The 25,274-nt window shown below is 46.5% G+C and overlaps 1 protein-coding gene across 3 annotated transcripts in view; it reads right to left on the reverse strand.

Annotated features, from left to right (window-relative positions):
• The window catches only part of LOC119167590 (uncharacterized), a 190,976-nt gene extending 166,071 nt beyond the window's left edge, over positions 1-24,905 (reverse strand). For 2 of the 3 annotated variants that reach the window (XM_075866078.1, XM_075866080.1), the window contains exons 1-2: positions 24,794-24,905; positions 12,360-12,425 (exon numbers count right to left, since the gene is read on the reverse strand). In XM_075866078.1, the coding sequence (XP_075722193.1) occupies positions 12,360-12,423 (64 nt within the window). In that variant the 5' untranslated portion in view covers positions 12,424-12,425; positions 24,794-24,905. Of the gene's footprint in view, positions 1-12,359; positions 12,426-24,669 lie in introns of all 3 variants that reach the window. The other variant, XM_075866079.1, reaches the window with a different exon arrangement.
• Between the last annotated feature and the right edge of the window lie 369 nt (positions 24,906-25,274).

Here is a 25,274-nt window from a genome sequence, read left to right on the forward strand (position 1 = left end):
AAATTGGGCACACGATGTCCATCGAAGGCCACAATTACTGCGGTGTTACTTCCGATGCGCTTGGCAGCCAAAGCTAGTAGATTGCGGTCGTTGACAATCTTCGCATCAATGTCCGCCGAACCGTCTTGCACGGGAATCCCTCGAATGACGCCTTTGCATGTAGAATGTGGTGCCGCTTCGTAGGCACTAACTTCATAGGTCTTGTCAGCGATGCGGATTTTTTTAACGTGCACTTAGCATTTTCTCTTTTCGGCGTGCTTGCTACTAAGATATTCTGTTTAATGTTGGGGCAGAGCGTGTCTGCTTGCTGTTCCAATGGGCTGATACCTGCTGAAGTCGAAATGGCTTCAGCTATTGTCGTTGGGCCAACCCTAGCGATGTTGAGGCCCCCTCTGGGCTTAATGATAATGCGGATGTCGTTCTTTACTAGGTGAGGCATTCGGCTTGCTCGAATAAATTTCTTCTTCACATTTTCTCTGTTGCGGGGCTTGTGCTCGTTGCGTTTCAAAGCGCTGTATGACGGCACACGTTTGGAGCTTTCATTTTGGGCTCGGCGACACGAGGTGGTCTGCCAGCATTGGTCTGGCGTGATTTCCTCAGGGTCAATGTTTTCCCCTGTCACTTGGTACTCCATCGCTCAGCGAGACAGAGCGGCTACGGGGTGTGCGAGCAAGCACGCGCCACGTTAGAGCAAAGAAGCCACTCGTCAGGGCTAGCTGTCGGTGGGCGAGCGACGATGGTGGAGGCGAAATAAAATGCAAGAAGCAAGCACTCACTGCGCCCAAATTGTGTCGGCAGAGTCCTTGTGTCTTCTGGAAGTCGTTGCACTAATATAACGTTGAAATTACAAAGTGGCGTCGCAAGAGCGTTGAATAAAGCAGGAGCCGTAGTGGAAGCGTTCGCACAACCGGCCAATCAGGTTAATCGTGTTTTCTACAGGAATATGTTTTAAATTAGTACGCGTTATAAAGCGCTCATAGATGAGAAAAAGAAGCGACCACATGGCTTCCAAAATTGAGAAAGTATATTTTCTTCAATATACAGCAATTTCGGTTGCCATATATTTATTTTTACGATTTACGATACGTCAAAAACAAGTGATACAACTCACTGCAAGTTAAGCTCACCTAGTGTACCTTCTAGGCAGCCGGTGATTCGCCGGTCAAAGCGTGTTTGGCCTTGCCAACCCGACTGGCGAGTTGCTGCAGGCGAAGCGATTTCCAAATAAGAAAATAGTGAAAGAGTGTCGGTTTCTTTAAAAAAAGCAGTGCAGCAAGAAAACATTCTTTGAACATGAACTGACAAAACTCGTGCTTTCAATATAATTTTATAAAACAAATATTTGCTGGCGCCGGTGTTAGCAACAAGCGCAAAGCGTAGGCGCACATTTTGGCGTGATTGCGGCTTGTGTACAACAAGTGATTAATAAAACAACCCATTTTATGCTATATGAAATGAACGAGTTACATACGCATGTACACAGCGTGCAAATGAACGTGTATTGCACCCGGTGCACTGTTGATCGCGCTTATGCCGATCGCAATCAAATTTCTGAACAGTGATAGGCGTCATTCTTTCTGCAGCTGCAGCGTAAGAGAATCAATTACATCTGGGTTGATCACGATCAAAAGTGTCCGTGTGAAAGCGCTTTAAGTTATAACTTTCGAAACGCGGAAATGGCATAACTTAGGCTGCACAAACAAAAACGGTCCGTGGGTTGCCCCTTAATTAACGTGGTCGATTTTTACCAGCGACAAGAATTGCCTTTTCGGATGCTTTGGAAATCAGAAAATCCTATAGCCATTTCGCGAGTGGTTTGGCGCAATGTCGTATGCAACACCTGGAAATTTTGCCCGAGAAAATGCCGCGAGCATGTCTCACTAAACTAGCCGCGACAAGATGGGGCGAGCCGAATCGTGGCCGTCGATCGGAAGGCGACACTCACCTCTTTTAAGAGTGACTCCACCCTGCAAGGGGGCGTGAACACTGAGTAACTAACACTCTCTAAAAACTCTTCAGGCCTCTTCACATTCACATTTCACCGCGTTCTACGTCATGAAGAGGGGCCAACGGAAAAAAACAGGAAACGAGCTTGGCTACACTGGCCCCACGTCTGTTCTCGGCGCGCTTGCCCGGGCAAGTGACTGCGTGTGCGCTAAGCTGCTGTGCAATTCGTGTTCTTCGGGGCGTTTGTTTGCGCTCAATTCGGTGTTCTTCGTATCCATGTGAGCGTTGTTTTTTGTGGCGTACACGTGTTAATGCCCTATTTGACGTTTGGCGTGAATTGCGAGGATCGCAACTACTGCAAGTTCGTGCAACATCGGCCAGTGTTGCGATATTGGGTGCCACCTTAACTATGACAAAGGGCCGAAAGCGCGCCTGTAATTATTCCCAAGCGATGACGCGCGGAAACAAGTATGGTTTCGATCTATTAAACGGAAGGATTTCACGCCGACAGTGCATTCGAAGGTAAAGAATTCTCACATTGCTTTATCGGGTATGTGAATCATCGTTCTCAGCTGCAACATCTGTATTAAAAGGGAATACTCTGCTCGTACCTAATGAGAATACTTCATCGCAACAATGAAGAAACATGCATTTCTCGTGAATATTCACTGATCAGTGGGGTGCGTTTGTAAATGAGCAGTGCTAATGAGGCTATTCTTCTCACAATCGAGTTAAAATAACTTGTATTTTGCTCTTCCTGCCATAAAATTCACCTGATTTTGTCTATATGTTTTGTTTTCTGCATAGTTATGTGTGCAATCATCATTCGATGCCAAGCGTGTTACGTAGCAAGTTATTGCGACAATAAAAATGGCATCCTCATGATGCGATGCAAGAAAAAAAACCTGAAGTAGGGAAAAATGTAATTTTCTTTCATTGCAGATGATGAAACCCGCCTTCGGAGGTGGTTTTCTTTTTCCTTTAAAAAAGCGAATCGTAGGCGCAGCACTTTTCAGCTTTATCAATACCAAAATTCATAATGTCGCAAAAAAGAGTGCTCGATTGCTATACTACGCGTATCACTGTGCCGTTTTTTTACATTAAGAACGGCTTCGTGCTTATACCGCAGTTAAATAATTAAGAAGAAACAGCTATTCGCAGGTTCAATCTACACTTAGTGTGTTTCATGTGTAGCAAGTTTGTAACAGCCCCCCACCCTTTTTTTGCGCTCGCAGATTTGTGAGCTGCACTTTCAAGCAGAGGATTTTATAACGATGCTGTCACATCCAGATGAACGAACAGGAAGGATACTGGAAGTAGAACGGGAGAAACGCAAGGTGAAGCACAATGTTGTACCCTCTATTTTTCCGAACAGTCCAAAATACTTGCCCTCAATACCAGCATGTTATGAATAGCCAGCGAGGAAGATCGCAAGAAGGGAGAGCGCTGCTTTGCAAGGAGCTATAAACAGGTCACTTAAGAGGACTCAAGCAAAAATTACACCATCTTCCCGAGGGGAACCATCAGGTGATGCAGAGCATTGCAGATCGGTAATATCGGTGTTATCAACGTTGCTTTTAACAGTGTTATTACGTTGTTAGCATGCGTTGGCTACCACACATCGCAAGAACGTTAACAGAAACTCCGCGATGTTCCGCATCACCCCATGGTTCCCCTCGGGAAGACGTTGTAATGTTTTTAATTGCGTAGACAAAGGTGAAACGTTTTACGAAGGTCGTAATTAAGCAGAATCTAGTACTTGATGTGTCCGTTTCGCTTTGATGAGGATGGCTTTGAGGCGGCCGAAGTGAACCATGTAACGTTGCTAATGGTGTTTGGGCTGATCCTGTCACGTGCTCGCGTCAGCACACTGACTGACGGGACTGTTGCTTCCATCACACTTCATCGGAAGCATAAACGAAGTCCCGTGGAATCAACCGAAGCAAGCGCTGCACTCATGGAGGAAGGAAAGCTGAGGAGAGGCCTTTGCAAGGCGTGCTGCAGATAAAAAAGTGTGGCAGAAGTCACGTGCGCTTACAGGGGGTTGTGGGACAATGTGGGCACGCCAGTGTTTCGTGCGCCAGCGACAATTTAGTGTACTAGAATATGGGTAGTAAGTTCAGGGAGGAGCTGTGGCTGACGAAGTTGGTGTCGACAGCAACGAGATGGCGCCACCTTAGCATAGGCTTTCACCTCACGCATTGCCTCTTATGCGCTTCTGTGCTTTGATATTATCAACACCAGGGGTTTAATGTCTCAAAACTGCCATATGATTATGAGAGACGCCGTGGACGAGTGCTCCGGAAATTCGACCACCTGGGGTGCTTTAACGTGCACCTAAATCTAGGTACACGCACCTCAGTAATTGCACCTCCACCTAAAATGCAGCCGCCACGGCCGGGTTCCGATCCTGTGATAAACGCTCGCATACGTCGCGCCTAATAGACTTTTGTTTAATTGCTGACACGTCCGCGAAAAGTAATCTGAATGGGTGTGTTCATACTGCATTCAAAACAAAACGAAATGTCAAAGCTACAATGCACGGTCCAAATGCAGGTATTAACAAACGATGGCGAAGCAGTCGTCCCTGGGGAAACCGCCTGTAGTTTTTAAAACTCGGTTGGTGAAAAAAAAGGAAGATGAAGGTATCATAGAAGCATCTACAAACCCTAAAGTTTCTTGTTATATTACTGCTATATCAAGTCGTGAGCAAAAACACCGATCAAATTCGTCGCCATTCTGTGGAATTCTCAGTTCCTCATCACTTCGTCACGGTGGCACTTTATGAACATCGACTGATTTTCACGTGCAGCTTTTTTGTTTTGCCGCTCGAGACTGGTTGATACCCTTCACAAAAAAAACGAAGTCGTGGCAGGACGTAAATTGCCGCTCTCATTGAAGCGAGATGTGGTGTGATCAAGCTCATATAAATTGAAGGTAAAGAAAGCTTCAGTAAGCGTTCCAGCGAAGCTGCAGTCACTGTAGTGTTCACCACCTCGGGTTTGTAGACAGCAGGAAGGTCCATCGATGAACTTGAATCAGTGGCCTCACCGTCAACACAAGGTGCTGCAGTTTTCTTGGAAATGGTAGATTCGACTGCCAAGTTCTTCCGCTTTCTCGGAGGTCTTGGATGCGGTGCTTTTTTTGATAGGTAGCTTGGAGCGTTGGGCAGTAACATCGGCACGACGTCCGGCGTTAGCTCTGGTCTCCTACGTGGTACGCGAACTTCGCCGTTAATAACGTGCACGTAGTCTCCGAGAACACATGAAATCTCGAAGTGTAGCTCACATACAGAGCAGCTTTCATTCAAGGTCCTATCCTTTCGATGTAAATTCTGTTTCTAATCCTTCCTCCGTGATTCGTCTTTAGGTGCAGCGACAAGCGACGGCTGCTCACATTTTTTACAGTGGTATACCCTGTTTCGCACCTAGGTGCAAAGCAGTGTCGTTGCCACCGATGACTTGGCATTGGCTCACTGTCGCGTCGCCATCAAAAACATTACCAGAAAAACTTTCGTGAAGCGGCGCGAACACAAGCAACCGGTCACTGAACAGCACCCGAGAAGGCAGAGTGGTGCGGAGCTGACAACCTGCCAGCCCATGCTACGACAGCGCCGCCTTGAGAACTGGTTTTTTGTCCACGTGCGCCGCTTCACGCGACGCATGGCGAGAGAGGGTGCCTGAACACACTATCCCACATTCTAGTACACTTTAGCGAGAGGAAGACGCCGGGCAGCGAGTTTACAAAGGCGAGCCGCCGGGCATGCCGGCGCCTTCCTCTCACTGGCGACCGTTGCGCATGCGCTAGCTGCGGTAGCGTGCCCACAAAAGGTGACCGGTAAAATGGGCCATCGCAGGAAACTGAGGGATACGACGGCTTCGGTTCAACACACCACGAGGGTTAGCAGCGGTACGCGCGCACTTTTGTACAGCTCCGTTGAAAGAAACCATCTCTCCGTGAAATGTCAGTGCTTTAAAAGTTGTTTTTTTTGTTTTTGCTAACCGTGACTGACGATGACAAGCTACAAAAGCCATGAGCTCCAGGGAAACTTTGTTATTACACTAAAATGATCTACAATGTTTTTGTGCTGCTCGGGGGTACTGTCAGTTTGGCTTGTAGATCAGTCGATACAGAAAACAGTTTTCATTGTATGATACGTTACTGCTATTAACAAAAACCCATTCTAAAGATCTCAGGGTAAGGGGATAACTGTAGCAGTGTGCTAAGAGTTCCTTTCAAGATCACTGCTTCAGCCGACATCATGAGTCGATCGGCATGAAGCGCAGCATTTATTGAGTGCGTTGAGATATCTTTTTTTTTCTAGCCTTCAGCGCGCTATAAGATGTATTTCTAAGTAGGAGCCAGATGCTTACTTAAACGCTGATCTTGATCAAGCTGCGCGGCATGGCCGCACATAAACAATGCAGTCAAACATAGACGGCGCCAAATAATCGAAACCTTGCGCTTTTTTCACGCACTTCTTCCTTTGGGTGCCATCCTGACGCACAGTTCGACCCAGATAACGCAAATGGACTGATCCAGCGCTTCGTGTAAACTTACTCTTGAAAGAAGCTTTTGTGTTTTTAGTTATATGTATGAGTGCAATGGCCGGTGCTCATCTCGTATGACAAGTCGATTTCACCAGCGTGTTCCCATAATATTGTTACGGTTGAATTAAAGGATAGGTGGATTTATTTAAAGGGTGAGGATGAAGTTCGGCAGTCGCGGTAAAGATGGAGTCCTCAGGCCGCACCAGACAACGTCGTCTTCCTTTTCTACCTACCCGGCACATACTACAGCCCGGCTCATACCGTAGCAGTCCCCGGTTCACAGACGAAGCCCGCTGGGCGAGTTTAAGTCAATGGAGGGATGAAACTTCTTGAGGCGAGCCACGTGCACCAACTGCGTTTGATTTGACCGACGAGAAGGTGTCGTCAAGCGTGCCACAACGTACGTCAAGTAAGTCAAGCGATCTACAGTGACGTAGGGGCCTGTGTACTGCGGTAAAAACTTCTGACATAAACCAGGTTTTCGTTGGGGGTCCACAACCACACGAATTCACCTTTGCGGAATGAAATGACATCATGGCGTTGATCGTACCTTTGCTTGGAGCGATCTTGTGATGCCAGTGTGTGCAAGCGAGCAATTTGGCGAGCTTCTTCAGCCCGGCACAATGTTTCGGCCATGGACTCATTGGTATGGAGCTTAAATGGGAGGATTGTATCAAGGGAGCTGCGTGGTGATCGAGCGTAGAGCAGGTAGAAGGGCGTGAAGTTCGTGGCCTCGTGCTTCGCTGTATTATATGCGTAAGTAAATGGTAAGATCTCATCCCAGTTTTTGTGATTGGATGCGACGTACATAGCGAGCATGTTAGTAAGAGTTCGATTGGTACGTTCTACAAGACCATTTGTATGGGGATGGTATGATGTCGAATGGCTTAACTGTGAAGTGCAGAGGCGAAGCAATTCTTCCACAGCGTCCGCGATGAATTGACGGCCACGGTCACTGATGATTACTTGAGGTAGACCATGGCGAAGAACAACGGAGCGTAACAAAAAGGCAGCGACGCCATCAGCTGTAGAAGATGGTATCGCAGCGGTTTCGGCGTATCTGGTAAGGTGGTGGACGCACACTATTATGCAGCGGTTGTTGTTCGAAGATCGCGGAAACGGCCCCGATAGGTCGATGCCCACTTGCTCGAAAGGCGTAGTAGGTGATTCTACGGGGTGAAGAAGGCCGTGTGGTGCACTGGTAGGTCGTTTGCGACGCTGGCAGTTCTCGCAGCTCGAGACGTATTGTTTCGTAAAATCTCGCATTCGAGGCCAGTAAAAACACTGCTGCACTCGACGCAGGGTGCGACTGAACCCAAGGTGTCCTGACGTTAGATCATCGTGCATAGTACGGAGAACGTCGCATCGAAGACTTTGAGGTACAACCAGTAAATAACGCGCGCCGGTTGCTGAGTAATTCGCGCGAGAACAAGGTAAAGGTAGCGGCTTCTCCTCTTGGCAAAACTCAAACAGAATCATGTCGCCTCAACAGATGGCGTAACGTATGCTGCTCGTGTGACCGCGAAGTGGCGCTAATCATGCCTAGGATCTGCGACTCGTAAAAGCAACTGCACTGGCCAGAGACTGTACCTTTCTCGCTTTCATCGTTGTTAACGACAGCTACAGAACCTTAAGTGGAATCATCGAAGACGCCAAGCTTCATTCCTCGAGGGAGCACAACCGGCATTGGCGAACAGTTCAGTGCCCACAGAAAGGTTGCTCCTTCATTGACAGATACCAAACAAGGAGGGACGAATATGCCTTGTTTAGCACATTGAACGATGGCAGGTTCAACGATGGCGTCTAAAGATGTGGCAGATTCTGAGGCGAACACCGCAACTGACCTCATTGACCATGGCGGCACGGTCAGCTCATTGGAAACAATCAGAGCATCCTTCGCGGCCTGCGGTGCCTCATCGATGAGGGCAGGAACAATGTCATCACTGACGGAAAGTTCACCGATTCCACAGTCGACGAAAGTGCCACATCCTTGGAGAAAGTCAAGACCGAGAATCACGTCATGGGTACAACGTTGCAGCACGAGAAACTGTTGGGAACACCTTTTCTGCCAATAAGACATCGACAGCCCAAACTCCGACAGGATGAAGTACTTCCCAACCAACACCACGAAACCTTGTTGATTCGCCCCAAGAAAACATAACTTTGCGGCCAATGCGACTTTTGAAAGAAATACTCATAACTGATATCGTTGCACCAGTGTCCACCAAAGCACTTGTACAAAAGCCATCTATTTCCACACATAACTTGTTCTCGGACATTATAACTGGCGGAGGCATCTGAGGCAAATCTTGTTGTGCGACCTTACCTCAATCGGTCGCGCTGGCTAGTTTCCAGGCGGCGGCGGTGATGACAGGCGTCGTCCCGGCGAAGGCGAACGATGCAGTCGGGCAGATGGAGGAGTCAAACTATGGTCAGAAGCGGGAGAACTGCCACGGTGATTTCCCCGCCGTGACGTACTCCTGGAATAGGCAGGCCAATGACCATTGTTCTGACTAGTGCCCGCTGGCGGAAACTCTGATGGGGAATGATATCGGGATGTCGGCTCTATCTGTCGACGACAGAACTGAGCTATATGTCCGGCGATATCGCAACGGTAGCACACAGGAGCTTGGCGGTATGCATTGTACTCCTGGAAGGCATTGCGCTGACGTGGTGGTGGTACAGGTACATCTTCGTTCGGGTCGTAATAGGTGGTGGCTGGCTGATGGGGGTAACTGAAGCGATCTTCGTACCTCGGCAGCGGGTAGTTATTGCGCTGTGACTTCGTTGGTGAGGGTGGCTTGTAGTTGCAGCTATCGGTGCCTGCTGCGGCAATTGACACGGGAGGGCGAGAGGGAGGCGGTGCGAGTGTAGCTTCGTACGGCGTGGGGCGAGCGTGTCGAGTGAGCTCTTCTCGAATGATCTGGCATATTGTCGACGTGAGATCAAGCAGCGTGTATTCGTCAACACTTGCCGCGGTGGTTACATTCGGTAGGCGACCGAACTTGGGGGTGATACGTCGTATCTTCGTGGCCTCGAATGTGCGACAGTGGCTTATGACGTCGGTTACCGTAGGAAGGCTGTCTTTGCTGATGAGGAACTGATACACGTCCTCGGCAATGCCCTTCAACAGGCGGCCAACTTTGTCTTCCTCTGACATAGAAGGGTTGACAATCTTGCAGAGCTTCAAGATTGCCTCGACATAGGTCGTGCACGTCTGTCCTGGGATCTGAGCTCTCTGCAGTAACGTTTGTTCCGCCTGCTTTCTCTTAGCTACGGAGTCTCCGAAACACGCTCTTATTTCGGAAACGAAGCAATCCCATGACGTGAGGGCATCTTGATGGTTCTGGTACCCACGAGTGCTGTGTCCGTTAAGAAAAATACTACATTGGTCAGCTGGGTCACCGCGTCCCACTGGTAGTATTTGCTTACCCGTTTGTAGTGTGTGAGCCACACGTCCAAATCATCGCCAGATTTGCCACCGAATGTGCGAAGCACTATCAGATCCTGACGCAACCAGGGACCAACCGCACACGAACCTGGCGCTAGCGGTACTGTTGGGACTGGTAGAAGGTCTGCAGCTGCGGGGATCCGGTTTCCTTCTTCGCCGTGAGACATCTCAGCTGCCAGTGGAAATGGGGGCAGTCCAGCAAGGTGGTGGCTTCGTCGTAGATTAGGCGCTTGAAACGTCGTGTTTCTTGGTTGATTACCCCGCACCTCCACCACAAAGCTGTTACGGTTGAATGAAAGGATAGGTGGACTTATTTACAGGGTGAGGATGAAGTTCAGCAGTCGCGGTAGAGATGGAGTCCTCAAGCCGCACCAGACAACATCGTCTTCCTTTTCTACCTACCCGGCACATACTACAGCCCGGCTCATACCGTAGCAATATATTTGCTAGGCACTTGCGTGACAATTTATTTCTCAATATATTATTCGCAGCAAGTTCATGCGTAAGCTTGTTTTGTTAGTGTGGCATACACACGTATCTGTGATAAAATGGTTTTCGCACCCTCTGGCTTCAACGTTTCGTACTTAAAGGCCACCTCTCACTGCAACTCTTTTCATAGCCGCGGCCCACCTCGTTTTTCTTTCTTCGTTTCACGAAAATCGATACACGCCGTTTGCTTTTCACGCCCGAGATGGAGCTTTCACGCCCGAGAACGGCTAAAAAACCATCCGTAGTTTTTCAGGACGAAGAATAACAGGCGACCGCGCGTGCGAATAACAAATAATCTGAGGCTTGCGACGAAACGGTTCGCCGTCGCCTGCTCTTTTCGAACTGGAAGCCAGTAGCAGGCGGTGCATCTCACAACCCCTCGCTCTTTTACTGGTCACCTATTGAGAGAAGGAGTCCTGTGCTCTTTCCTACTTCCGGCTTCCCAAAATGTGACGTAGCGGCCTCTCCTAAGTTTATTCGTTCCTCCACGGGTGCACTGAACGCGCGCAGCGCTCTGCGCCCCTCTTTATATTCACACCTGAAGAAGAGGAGACTAGACGAAGAGAGTAGCGCATTCACCGCGAGAGCAGAAGCGAGAACGCAGAAGAAGTTCAAGCAGGTGCGGTAGCAGAAAAGAGGAGAGAGTAACGCGCAGCTGTTGGAAAGAGGGAAGGATGAGAGTTGCGCATGCGTAGTGTGAGTGTGGACGCTGACGTCGCGGGACATAGACCCGAGCAAGTGATGCTCTGCATCCAAAAGAAACAAGGTGTCTTCATACATTAACTTCAAGACGAAGCGGTCAGGGATTTGGAATATTTTTGGAGATTACCTACCAGTGACGAATGCATACAGTTTGCTCTCATAGAACACAATCCTTCTCCTTACGTCAAATGCTCAGTGACTCTTCTCCCAGATCTCCCACTTGCTGTTGTTTTGAATGGAGCGCAACTCCAATCGCTTCATTTTGGTAGCGCTGTTCCAAGTGCTGTGATTGAGGTAGCGCTGTGACATGGTTATGGTTACGAAGCTATTTCTGCAGAAATTGTCATTGTGAGTATAAGCCAAACACTTTCTTTCTCATACAGCGACAAACGCTGTATCGTCGCTTGGCTGGCATTTTCTTTGCTGGAACCACAAACCGACATTGATACACGTGAAAATGACCACTCTGCACAATCTTGCGCTTGGTAGTTCACAGAGCAACCAATGTTGTCTTGGACATCTGCAGGCAGAAAAATGAGAGCATCCAAGACAATGCGCAGAAGGCCGCAGCACGGAGATCATCAACACTGAAGAAAAAATGATGTCGTAACGGAATAAAGCTTATCTTGTGTCGCGTGGTGTTTTCTTATGAGAGCGAAACTACCTTCAGAATGCTTCACTTGTGCCCGACAGAGCTTCTAAAATAGATGACATAGTATTTCGCACCCATCACAGACCATTAAAGCACCAGTAGAAGCGATCGCGACGCTCCGGAATACCGGAACGCAGCGCCCGCACGGGCCCACAGGGTAACGTCACGCAGCCATCGGAAAAGTCTTAGGAGTCTACGGGTTGTTGGAGGAACCCTAAATCCAAGGCTTTCAGCCACGCGTGACTGTGTTCTCCTCTCTTGTTGTTCAAGATCATGCTAATTGGTAATTTTCGGCTTGCCTGTCTTTTGCATGAGAGCTGCCCGCCATTTAGGGCTGTGGGAAGGGCAGTACATCTAGTGTTATTAACTTATAGCCGAGCTGAACAGAGTCCAGGCTTTCATGTGATAATGCGTCGTGTGACGTGACAGAAACATACAGAAAATAAGCAACTGAACACCAAACCACGTGAAGATTTGTTCAAATAAAATGATGTACCTGGACTTGCGTTTAGTAGTTTGTAGTTGTCGTGCTCTTATAACTAGGAGATTACGTTTTCAGAACACTTACTTGAATTTGTGGTAGCCAGAACGGCAAATAGAATGAAAGCCGAGAGCACGCACTTGCCAGTCATTTCTGGAATAAAAATGAAGAAAGCAACGATTGTTTGACGGTGTGTACAGTGCACGCGCTCACAAATGTACCCATTAAAAAAAATTACTGGCGTACTTTCTTAGTAATTATAATTATGTAGAAAAGCATTGTGGACTAAATCTTGAAAACTTCGCAGAAACAACGTTTGATAAAACCCGAAGGCGTTTATTTTATGTAGTGGCTTGGGACCCCGAGAGTAACAAAAAACTTACAAATATAATAATCATTTATTTATTGCCGGGGCGCGCGGGTAGCGGTGAATGTTACCAATCACTGCCCATTAAGAAGTTTTGGCTGAAATCTCGTAGGCTGGGTGCCTTAAAACAAGGTAGTAAATAATATTTCCATAAAAATGTGATTGCGCAACTTTGTTAACTCTTTATGGCACTGTGGTCATCCCAGGTAACCACCATTTCCTCATTTTTGCCTCGCGAGACACCTGAGCTCCGCGTGGAATGTTTTAAATGGGGCGTATTTTAAAGCTTCCTGTAATATGACAAAGGTGACGCTCCTTCCTTTGGGCTTCAACGGGACTTGTTACATTTGGTTTCTTCCGGCTGATGCCGTGCTCAAGGCCCGGCAGACCCGAGATATTTTATAGATGTAAAAGTATGTGCTGTTCTTAATATGTTGATAGTGCAGGAGAGCCTGGCGTATGAGTAGCTAATGCTGAGGAATATAGAAATGAAGAGTTGCGCTTTCCCCGAAATTGACCAGTTGATTTGATTGATTGATTTATATGTGGAGTTTAACGTCCCAAAACCACCATATGATTATGAGAGACGTCTTAGTGGAGGGCTCCAGAAATTTTGACCACCTGGGGTTCTTTAAGGTGCATTCAAATCTGAGCACACGGGAGTACAACATTACTGCCTCCATCGGAATTGCAGCCACCGCAGCCGGGATGCAAACTCGTGACCTGCGAATCAGCAGCCGAGTACCTTAGCCACTAGACCACCGCGGCAGGGCAAAAGTGAGCCGTCAACTTTGATGGCATGGTGGTCACATGAGATGACCACTTATTACTTTTTGAACTAAAACTGGCAATTTTGTGTGTTGCGAGAAAATCATTTTCTGCAAAAGATTTCACAATTTGTTCAATAAAACTCTGTTTCCCGCAAAAAGTGGAGTTCTGCGCTCGAAAAAGTTTATTGTTCCTCACCGTCATAGGTACAAACCGAACATAATTTCCTAAAATATGCATGTCTGCCTACAGTTGCCTGCTCTTCTAGGCGAAACTAACGTTCCGCAGATTACACAAAATGTCTGGTGAGCGAGATGAAAACCACACCACTTCGCTATACACCTAGAAAATTGACAAATACGCCTGAGGGGTTCGCCTTATGGCCGAAAGAGCACCATGCTCGGCGTCATGTTTTCGCCGCATACCACAGACAATACTAAAAGATTATCCCACACAATGACTGAAAACAATAGTGTACATAGGGTCCTATGCAGAGTATGTTGGGAGTGGTGTGTAAGGGCGTGAATTATTCCCACTTTAAGTTTTAGCAAGTATTTTTCTGAAATGATTTTTGTTGTAATTAGCCAGCTTATGCATGCCTACACGCTCGACTACAGCATAGCAAGTCAATGTTTTGCCACCTCCATAGCGATCTCCGCATTTCCTGGCTTTGGTTCTGACCGGCTTTTGAAAATTTACCCATTGTTACGTAACACTTGGGGCCCATCGCTCGTCAAATTTTAAGAGCGGCTAGGTGACCTTTTAATTAGCATGCATTGAGCATGCGTTCCATAGTACTCGCTTAAAGAAGTGGTGCGAGCAAATCTTGAGGCTTTAAGAAGTCAGTGGTAGGTTTTCTCTACATGTACCCACACTCTACACGAATGGTCGGACACAGCAAACGCTTGGCATATATTTTAATTCACTTCCTAACTATACATGAATGCTCATTCTCTCTATCGAGACCCATTTCCTGCGTGTCCAACACTGGCATAGCTGATGGGACGGGAGATGAAAGTTTTAGTGACGTCACATCAGAGCTGTACTGACGTATGTCACCTTTGGACCTGCGTGACGTAACTGCCGGCAAAGCAATGGTTGCTGCATCACTCGCATCAGTTGGAGCTAGCCATTGCAACTGTCGGCAAATTTAATTTGTTGGTGCTTGTGTGGTACATGTGTGCAAGAGGAGTCGATACTCAACACGACGTGCCTCACAACTTTGTGTGGCCACGTCATCATGCCACCTACACTGCTACGTCACAGCCTTACTTGGCGTCCTGAAAGTGAAACTGAACGTTGCCCACATAAGTAATGCGATAATAAAATATTCAGCGAGAATACATGAATCTTGGTGCCTGCATCACGCTTCGTGGCAATATAGGGATCCCACCTCAAGATTGTTGTGTGACAACTCTGCTGCGGCTCTAGCAGCTAGCTCTAGGGAAATTGGAGACAAGCAGGCCAGAAGGCGTGGCTGATTCATTCTGTTACACCGACAGCGGCGCACGCGTGCACGTGCGTTTTTCGCTCGGTCTGGGGAGCTTAGGCGCTGTGCAGGGATCTTGGCCAGCTGTCTTCACACGCTGAACCGAAGGGCTTGCTTTGCGAAGCTGCATTTCCGTGATGGTACAAGGGAACCCACAAAAGTGGAAGCGAGGTTCGAAGTATTGTTGTGTGCCATGACAGTGCCGACAGTAACGAGGCACATGATACACCTTTTGGACTTTCGGTTCCTGGACAATTCGCACGAGAGAGAAAGGACACAAGCATGAACCACCATATTTCAAAGAAGAAAGTGAGCTCTGGCTCCGTCTCGCTTTACGTTTTCATTGTGTGAATTCTTAAAATTGTTTGCTTGGGCTACCTGAATCCGTAAATAACGCGGCGCATCCTTGAAACGGCTGTGAAAATGATTGTTCGCTGTCTTCTTACATTGTGAAAGTCGATCGAGGTACGGTTGTATGTTGTAACTACGTTGTGTATTGATTCTTTGTGTTTGTGAGGCGTAGCTCTCGTAGCTGGATGTTCACATTTGCACACGTCGTACCATGGTCAGCGTTACAATTTTGGTTGCTTTAAACTGAACTACAAACTCGCCGGCTGCAATTAACACATTTGAAAGGCTGTATCATAAAAAAAAACAAGTGTCTGTGAATGTTCAGCAAACTGTGGCATCGTTTCGCTGGTTTGTTCTGTAGCGGAGACGTAAAGGAAGAAGGATGCTGCGACATAGGTACACAAAAACCAACTGACTTATTCCTTGTTCCGCCCATGCCGCTTCGCGCTTACGTCCACTTCGTTGTCGTTGCTTGTCGTTGCTGCGTCGTCAGGCGATCATGTGTAAGAGCCCCCGGTGTATAGACAGAGTCGCAGTCAAGGTAATTCCATGTGACAGTCCGGGTTACTAAGGCAGAGTGGCTAAAGGGTGCTCAACTTTCATCAGGGGGTCGGGGCTGACGTGGCACGCACGTCCGGTAGCGCACGGGACTGTTTTAATCGATGAAGTGAAATGAGGCTTCCATGTCCCAGGTTATATAGTTCTTAAGGCTGGTCATGATCTGGTGTCAAAGATTTGTCGGTGTGAGCTGTTGGGTGAGCACATGAATGCGTTATTGTTGTATGGGTCTGTGCGTATGTGCGGAAGTATGACCCGGCTTGCTATGAAATGGGTCGCGTCGATTGGAGCACAGGCAAGAGGGGTGACAGAGTGGAAAGAACGCTGCTGATGTTGACCCACACTGACTAGAAAGCTCGTGTTGTTCTTGACCTGCGGGAGGAGTTTTGCGGCGGTGGTGGAGCCCGGTAAAGTGGGCTTGCCTATTTCGGAGAGCTTTGCACCTCCGTCGAGCTTTTGTGCAAACAGGGGGGCATCAGGTGATGTGGCTGGCTGACGGCACGTACGTTATGGCGAGCTTACGGCAGCGCTGGCAATTGTCTCGTCAGGTAATGCTTCTCTTAGTAGCTGACGGATACTCGAGGCGTCTGACGATTGTGTCGACCGTGCACTTGGCGGGGTTCCGTAGCATCGGTGGCTTCATGTTTGGCCACTGGCGTTGGCACATTGAATGATGCCGGTGCTGCCCCACTAAGCAGCGTGGGTATCGCAGTTTTGGCGCGTGAGGTGCTCAGAATCGTCAAGAGTGCTTCGTCAAAAAACCATGCCCTGAAATGACTGCGTGGTCGCCTGCGAAGTGGCTGATGCTGAAGCGCCAAAACTTCGCGGAACATGATTTTACTGGGCTTGTAGGCGCTATGAGGTAATGACGGCTGGAGTTTCGAAGCTGACGTTTAGCACGGCAAGGAGTAAGTGACGTTTCACTGTCAGTTGAGGAAGGCCTAGCACGGAACCTCTGATTCGGTCGTATGCCTCCGGCACAGGAGGAGGCATGACGCATCGCAGAGCAGAAGGAAGCACGATTACCGTGATGGCGTGCCTCTTCAGCTGCAAGACAATGTTTTGCAGGTATAAGCCAGTCTCCATCTTGAGTAGCCAGATGGCTGAACTGCTTGGCCGAAATTCCGGTGATTCCGGCGGTAGCAGGATGGAGGGCGCCGTGGTCGTCACCACTGATCATCGTGCCATGCTGGTAGGCAAGTCCGGGGCTGGTCAGCTGGGTGCGAGTGCCCAGTGAAAGCTTCTGTAATTCTACTCCATTGTCGGGAATTGCCATTTCAGCGGAGAGGCGAAAGTAAGAAGGATCCCGCTACATCGGAACACGACAACCAACTGATTAATTTGATGACCCGGGTGTGCCACATCCAATCTACCTCCACTTCACTGTCGTCGCTGCGTCGGCACGCCAGTATGCGACAGTTATATTTCCGTCACTTCATTAGAATGGTACTTATTCAAACCACTGAATCTATGGCTCTTATTACATGAGGGGGATAAGGAGAAAAAAAAGGTAGGGAGGTTAGCCGATTCTCGGACCGGCTGGATATGCATCCTGTGTTAGGGGAGTGGGTAAGGGGGATAAAAGATCACAAAAAGAGATGTTTGAAAAAACAACAGGATGATAGACGACACTACTTACAGTCGGTCACTGAAGCCACTTGCCTGCAAGAAACGCGACAACGCTCTCACTGCACTGCGTTCAGCGGATAGTCTCGACCAGTGTCTTGAGACCCTTTCTTCTGAAAATTGGAGAGTGTCCAGTCTATCTAAAACTTCCTGAAATTCTTTTCTTCGTGCACTGAACTGACAATACTCACAAGGAAGATGGACAATTGTCTCCGCGCAGCCACAGCTGTCGCATGTCGGGCTGCTGACCATTCCGATTTAAAACGAATAAGCATTCGTTAATGCCACCCCGAACCACAGGCAGCACAAAAGTGTCTCTTCAGCTCTGGCTATTGCCGACGGAAGACGAAGCCATGGCTACATGAATTATTATTGTCACCTTCGAGGATGTGTGGTTTTTTTCACGTGCGCCGAGTGTATGCGTGATACGCTTTGTGCGGCGCTCCGAGTGCGCGTATACATGATCATTTACATCGAAGGCAGTGCGGCGAAGCGGGCTTGTCGAAGCGGCGAGTGCGGAAAACTGTTCAGACCAACGTTGGTTCAGAGTGCATGCCTCTTTCCTATGTGATTCTTAAAGAGAAAACATGAGAATTGTGAGCCCTGTAACTGTCTGCATCAGTGTGCGACACGTCAACAGTAGCTCACAAGGAATGGAGGTAAGAAGGGATTAAAGAGATAGGAATAAAGGTAGAGAGAGAGAGAGAGAGAGAGAGATAGATGCACAGGGACAGCGAGTGACGACAGAAGAGAGATAGGAAAGATGAAATACGGTCACAAGAGTCTGAGGACGGGGCACGACTTGCGAGAGCTCTTGTCGGCGACAGGAGATGGCGTAGGGCTAATCCAGTGGGCCACAGCTACGCTGTCGTCGTCGTGGAGGACCGGTGGCAGGAGGTGGCGTAGGAGCAACCCAGACGGCCAGAGATTCGCTGTCGTCGGAGATCGCGAGGGCACAACCGGTCGCCACGGAATCCAGCGAGCGAATCCGCACGCCTCTTTCGGCTGACCACATGGCAGCAGAGGCGGGCATTTGGCGCTTTTGTGCATGTGTCGCTATGACGTGGCAATGCTTTGCCCAAAGATACATCCGCACCACCACCACGCTTCCACTTCGTGCTATTCTGATTTGCTGCAGCAAAGAGGGTAGCCTCGGCAGGTGGCTAAAAATTGCTCCAAGAGCGATCGCCCTTGCCGCCTGGTTTTTCTGCCACTTTCACCGCCTGGGGTGGAGGTTTTTCACGCTTTCCGCTTTGCCGCCTCGCCGCTTTGGCCACCCCGCTGCGGTGTGAACGAGACTTACGTGTGCGATAATAGGGACTCTTTACGTACACTTTTTCACGTTACCGTGTTATCAAGATGCAAGATTGCGTTTACGGGATTACCGGAACACGTGTTTTTCAATTTTTAGCTCCCCAAACACAAACGTTTGCGCACCTACGTAGAGTACACCTTGACATTTGCGTGAACCATAAATGGTGATATGTGCATTTAAACAATATATAGCTTAAGCGTGATTGAATCACTACTGCAGCCACGAGATCTGTTTTATGGTGCACATTATCCTCGTATGCGCAGAAGAGACAATAATTACAAGGTCACCGAACGATGGTGTCGACATCTTGCGATACTTCGTGCGACCACAGTCGTAAACATGTTTGCTTACTCCTAATGTTTTTTAGGTGAAGATGATTAAAGAGGAAATTTATTCATAATAAAAGAACTGCGCAGTTTCTACACCAACCATAGAATGCCCAACGTTGCTGCAACAACAGTTTTGTGATTGCCTCGTTTATTTCAGCTCCGTTAAATGGCTCCAACGATCCAGCCCCTCGTAGGCTCACACGTTTGCGTCTTCGGTGTTCTAGGTCACTTTGGCTTTGTAATCTGGCTGAAACAATGCGATTGCTAGTGGCGCTCGCATTTCAACCTATTTTGACCTGATGATTGTAGTATCCGCAATGCGGATATCGCGAGTCCCTACAAAGGCATTTGAGAGAGGGAGCCGCAAATGTTAAAGCTTTCCGGTGGGTAGTTTACGTTTCGTAAACTACCCACCGGAAACTACCCACCGGATATCATATGGGGTCCGGAGACCCCATATGATATCCGGTAACACGGTAACGTAAAAAAGTATTCGTACAAGCCGAAAACCCCTAACTGCGCGTGCTGGTCACGCGCCCGATATTGTGCCTGAAATTCTGTTCCTCTCTCGCTCAGCCGCGTTCGCGCAGAAGGTGTCATGCACATGTACAGTAAATATTCTCATGAAATGGGAGTGCAAGCACTACGCTAGAAAAAAAAACTACGAAGAAAAACGACAGGAGCAGTCGAGCTTGCTTCGCAGAAGCTGAAGCTAAGCTAGCTGCCTCACAGCTAAGTCATAATGGGCGGTGCTGCAGTCGTACGGAGGACGTGTGATTAACCTTCAGGCTCTTTTGTACTAAGACCGGGCAATCGTTTTTGTTTCTTTTTTGCACGCCGCAAAAGTTCGCACATGAAAGTACGCATCTGTTACTACCAGCATGTACATCAAAATATAAGTCATGTTTTCCTTGCCGACAACGTAGAACATCGATCGAGTGCGCGGCCTCATTTCGCAGTGCGTTAGACCGTTAGGTATATTTAACGAATTATATAAAGAATTTACATGGACGTATCCCATCGTACACGTACGGCAATAGAGCGGACTGCGGAAATATATTTCGTAGTAAGTTGGGCGTTATTTTAGTCTATCGTCTGCTACACAATGTAAACGCGATTATCGAACTTCCATTGCTTGACTACATCTGCTTGTCGCAATGCCGGCCCAGTTGGGAGATCTTTTACAAGTGATACATGGCATTTTTTGGCGCTGCAAGAGCAGCGCGAGAGCTCTGCGCATGCACGGAAGTGAGCAATAGCATGGTGAAAAGACGGGAGAACCGGGGACCTATACTTTGAGTTTCCATTTTTCCACCAGAGATGACGCTACTGGTCCAAAGTGGCAGCGCCACTAAGCGTTGCTCTGGTAGCCTATAGAAAACAATTGTAGCCAAGAGCATAGAAGCCACAAATATATGTGCGTCTTTGTTGTGGATAACCACCGCTCGTTAGTTCTTGAACCGGCCATAGAGGGCGGTACTTGTACTATACGCTGAAAAATGCAAATGGTAGGACACTAGAGAGCGTTACTTGAAGAAAAGAAGGATTGACGTTACACGTACGGAAGGAGAGAGAGACGATCGCACGACTACGATCGCGTATTCTTCGGCAGCGCCGTAGGCCAGGGCGTGCTCTATATTACAATAAAAGCACCGTTTTGGCACGCTCGCCCATTCAAAGGCTCGGCGATGGGAGATGAAGGCTACTGAGTGGCGGGCGCGTAGGGCGTTGGCGGCCAGCGCTCGAAGAAGGGATCGCGACGTGCAGGCATGCCAGGCAAAAGCCCACCACGAAGCAGCGTGGTGGCACTGCGAGGACCCTGCCCTAGGGAAAAGGGAGGCCGAAGCGGTGTGACAGCGGCATATGGACCAAGCTTCGCCACACTCTTCATCATTCACCCCGTGGATATGCTGTCATTTTTTATCGAATGCTTTCGGTAGCATTGCAGTTGACGCTCAACAGAAAAATGAGAGAACCCTACACTGCATAGAGGCGAGCAGTAAATATTAAGTTTCGCTGAAACGATGCATCATTGAACACAGTGGTGTGAATCTGAGTGCCAATTGTGATTTTATACGATATCTACCACACAGTTCCTTTAGCGTCTGACCTTGCGTACCTCAAGAAAACGCCGACGTAAGTGAACGCAGACTTGGCTGTAGTGAAGCAACCTTCTTGATGCCTTTGGCTTAAAAGCAAGCTCAACAAACAGAATACAGCGTACACAAGAGATGAGTAGCCCAATGGGTTACTCATCTCACGTGTGACTAGCTCAGATCATGAACGTACGCTTTTTTCTCTTTTTCGCCGAGGACAGCAAAGACGAGCTCTGGCGACGGTATTAGGGATTGTACATGTATTAATTGCTGTACCCTGACGCAGGAGAATTGCATAGTTCCAACGAAAAGGCCTGCGTCCTGATGTGGGCATGAGGTAGACTGAAGATCATCATCATGGCTATTCCGCTGGTGAATCACGCCTTTAGATTCTTTAGAATCAACGACAGTGAAATTTTATATGCCAGACATTCTTTAAAGAATTCATGTTACTCAGATCAAAGATCTATCTATCTATCTATCTATCTATCTATCTATCTATCTATCTATCTATCTATCTATCTATCTATCTATCTATCTATCTATCTATCTATCTATCTATCTATCTATCTATCTATCTATCTATCTATCTATCTATCTATCTATCTATCTATCTATCTATCTATCTATCTATCTATCTATCTATCTATCTATCTATCTATCTATCTATCTATCTATCTATCTATCTATCTATCTAATCTGCCTACGCCGGGTATTCTAGTGGCTTTACTATTAAATTAGTATGTGCAAAAATCTGCAGTCATTTGCATCAATTTAGGGCCAGCATGACTTGGCGCGACTAGATGCCTGCCGAATATGTGATGAAACGAATTTTCGCTGCAAGTGTCGCTGATACGCGCGAACCAAGAAGTGCGCTATGCAAATATGCACCAAAAAGAAAGTCGATCACCAGATAATTATTAATTGCGTGCTTTTAATGCGGTTGCGAATATATGGGCACTATCGGCTGATTTTCACATATATATATATATATATATATATATATATATATATATATATATATATATATATATATATATATATATATATATATATATATATATATATATATATGTATATGTATACATATATATATATATATATATATATATATATATATATATATATATATATATATATATATATATTTATATATATATTTATATATATAAATATATATATATATATATATATATATATATATATATATATATATATATATATATATATATATATATATATATATATATATATATATATATATATATCGAGAGAGAGGACAAAATAATAAGAAAAAGGCTCCGGTGAATGGAATAGAACGTCCGACGTTTTTTTTTTGTGAGTGTCAGGAGTTAGCCACTGAGCTATGAAGGAGCTCCTCCTTCATGGTTTAAACGGCAACCTATTTATATCCACCATTTACCACGGCCGACGCTGATATCGGGGAAAATATTGTGTTTTCTGCAGTACCAGTGAGACGGCGCAATGAGCGCGCGTTGCCAAATCCTCATGACGCAGCGGCAAGCGCTCTTATCCCACGCGTACTTTGCCCAGCAGAGAGGGTAAGATGAACGCTCACGCGCGCACGCGCTTATCTCGTGGTGGAGAGAATCGCACGTTTTTGGCAATCACTGAAACGATTCTGCTGTACTTACCGGGCGCAAAGTCTCCGCTTGCGAAAAAGGCACTCTTTTAAGACACAGGGAAGCAACAAGACACTTATTCGCGTTAGCAACATGGGACACCTTTCGATCTGCTTGCCATTTTTCCCGAACATTCCAAATTCTTCCGAACGCATTCATTGCTTTGCCTTTGCGGCAAAACTGTGACTTTTTATGCAAAATGAAGTATTGGTAGCGAATTACGCCCATATACAATAAGAACATTATTATGCATGACGTATAGGGGGATTTCTGATTAATTTATGCTAGGTTGGGTTCTTTACAAGCAACTGAATATAAGCACACGGCTGTTTACATTTCTTTCCAGTCAGAATTTTATTTCCGCAGCCGGGTATGAAGCCCATGACCGGGGCTTAGTGAAACAAAATTTGTGTGTCAAGCAATTACGGTGAATGGTTTCATAAGAATGTTCTGGTGTGAAACAACATGCTTAGGTACAGTTTTTATTGATTAATTTGATGCAACAAACACTGGTAAATGTGCTGGAATAATCTACAGCCAGCAATCAACTTGAATTGACAGCTCGTCACCGTCTGTTTCTGCTTAAGTTATTGCTATAGCATTGGTGCTGCTGAATAGAGTACCATAACTATATAGGTAAGTACCTGTGGATGGATTATCGTGGACTAAAGACTTAAGGTAGGCCGACACCTTCGAGAAAAAAAATTTACAGTTTTAGTCCAAAACCTTACACAGTTTTGGCTTCTAGGGCTTTGAAAACGCTTAAGATATAGATGATGAAATATCTGAAAAATTAAAAAAATAGAATTTGAAATAAAAAGTGCGAAAATATGCATGTTGTGCCAACACTGATAAATAAAGGACTTTTGGTGTAACTCAAACATCACTTAGCAGCTATGTAGTGAGGACAACGCCCTGTGCCTCTAACCTCCGCGACCTATATATCTGGTAGTCTGAGCGCGTTATCAAAAAAGGAGTGAAAAAGTTGATATTTAACGAGTTTGTTTGGCACGCAGTTGACAACATTACAAAAAGTTATGTCTAATAACTATTCTGCTTGAGTGCACGCTTACACCTATAAATAAACAGCACGCAAACTTTTATATGGACATCTTGGTTATAACCAGAGCTATCATTGTTAGCGTAACACTAGGATGCAAAATATCACTTTTTGAGAAACAATGGCTCTACAGGCTTTAACCAAATATCGATGTCACAAATACAGATTTAACACGCCCGAAATACGCTAGGCTTATAGCTTGTGACCTGTTTTCAAGGGGTACAAGCTTTTATTGAGCGAGACAAAAGAAATATTTTTCTTAGTTTTTTTTGTCTCTAGGTGTCTTTCATCTTCCTGTTGCACAGGGGTTCTAGCTGGGCTTATTTATTCGCCAACTTGCGTTTGTGCTTTTTTTGGTCTATACTTTGCCATGTTTGATGAAGTATCAATACTTTTCCTTTATTAGGTTTGAACGTAAGTCAAGAACTCGAAATTGCATAAAGAATGAACAATGAGCACTAAACGAAAGCGCGCATGTTCGAACTACGTAGTGAAAAAATAAATTGAGAACGTGATGTCGCGCGAGCATTAAAACGTACTTAGATTACTGAGTATCACGTAATATGCATATGAAAAATATTTATGACAAGAAGGTAGGCGTTGCGGAGATGGAAACATTGAGTTTCTGTTTTCGATGCAACCATCAGGGGTTGAAAAATGGTGATAAATTTTGTGTGACTCAAGATGGCTACATAGTTTTTGTCTAGGTGTTATTGAATGGGCAGGGAACTCGGAAATGTGAAATCGCCAAAAAATATTTTTTTGAAAAACGCGTTTTCGATGGTGTTGACGTACCTTTAGTGGAGCCTGACAGACGTGTGAAAACATGCTAACCTAACACTTCACGCTCCCTTTCCCCACTTCTCTGGCAGACACAAGCGTATTAAAAATAGGTGGTAATAGTAGACAAATAACATACCCCCGTAATTCAGTCTCAGCAGTCTAAATAGAGAAACGGAAGACAGCCACAGGTGCTCCTCTTAGCGTACCCGCCTATTTGTACAGTTTCTTAAGGGTTGCGTCTTATATAGTCAACGTGGCCCTTGAGCAAACGACTAGCAGAGATGATCGAAAAGATCAATTGTATTTGTTAAAATTGATGGCTGTTCATAAAAGCTTTTGCTATTTTGAAATAATAAATGACAAAACAAAAAGCACAAGGTAAAAGAATAAAAGATTAAGTTGTCACGTTGCAATCCATGGTGATATTTTTGCACAAGTTCATTAGCAATATATTCAATTGCAATAATAAACAATCTTTTACCAAAGAGCAGAGCGAATTTGCGATTGTGAATACTTTTAGCCAGAGCGGGCCGAGATAGTGGTGATTGCCGTGAAAATCACAAATGTATTCACCTAAATCATCATCACCAATTCTAAAATTGCAGTCAAAGCTTATG

Source organism: Rhipicephalus microplus, chromosome 6, assembly GCF_043290135.1.
Source record: "Rhipicephalus microplus isolate Deutch F79 chromosome 6, USDA_Rmic, whole genome shotgun sequence".
Taxonomy (NCBI): domain Eukaryota; kingdom Metazoa; phylum Arthropoda; class Arachnida; order Ixodida; family Ixodidae; genus Rhipicephalus; species Rhipicephalus microplus.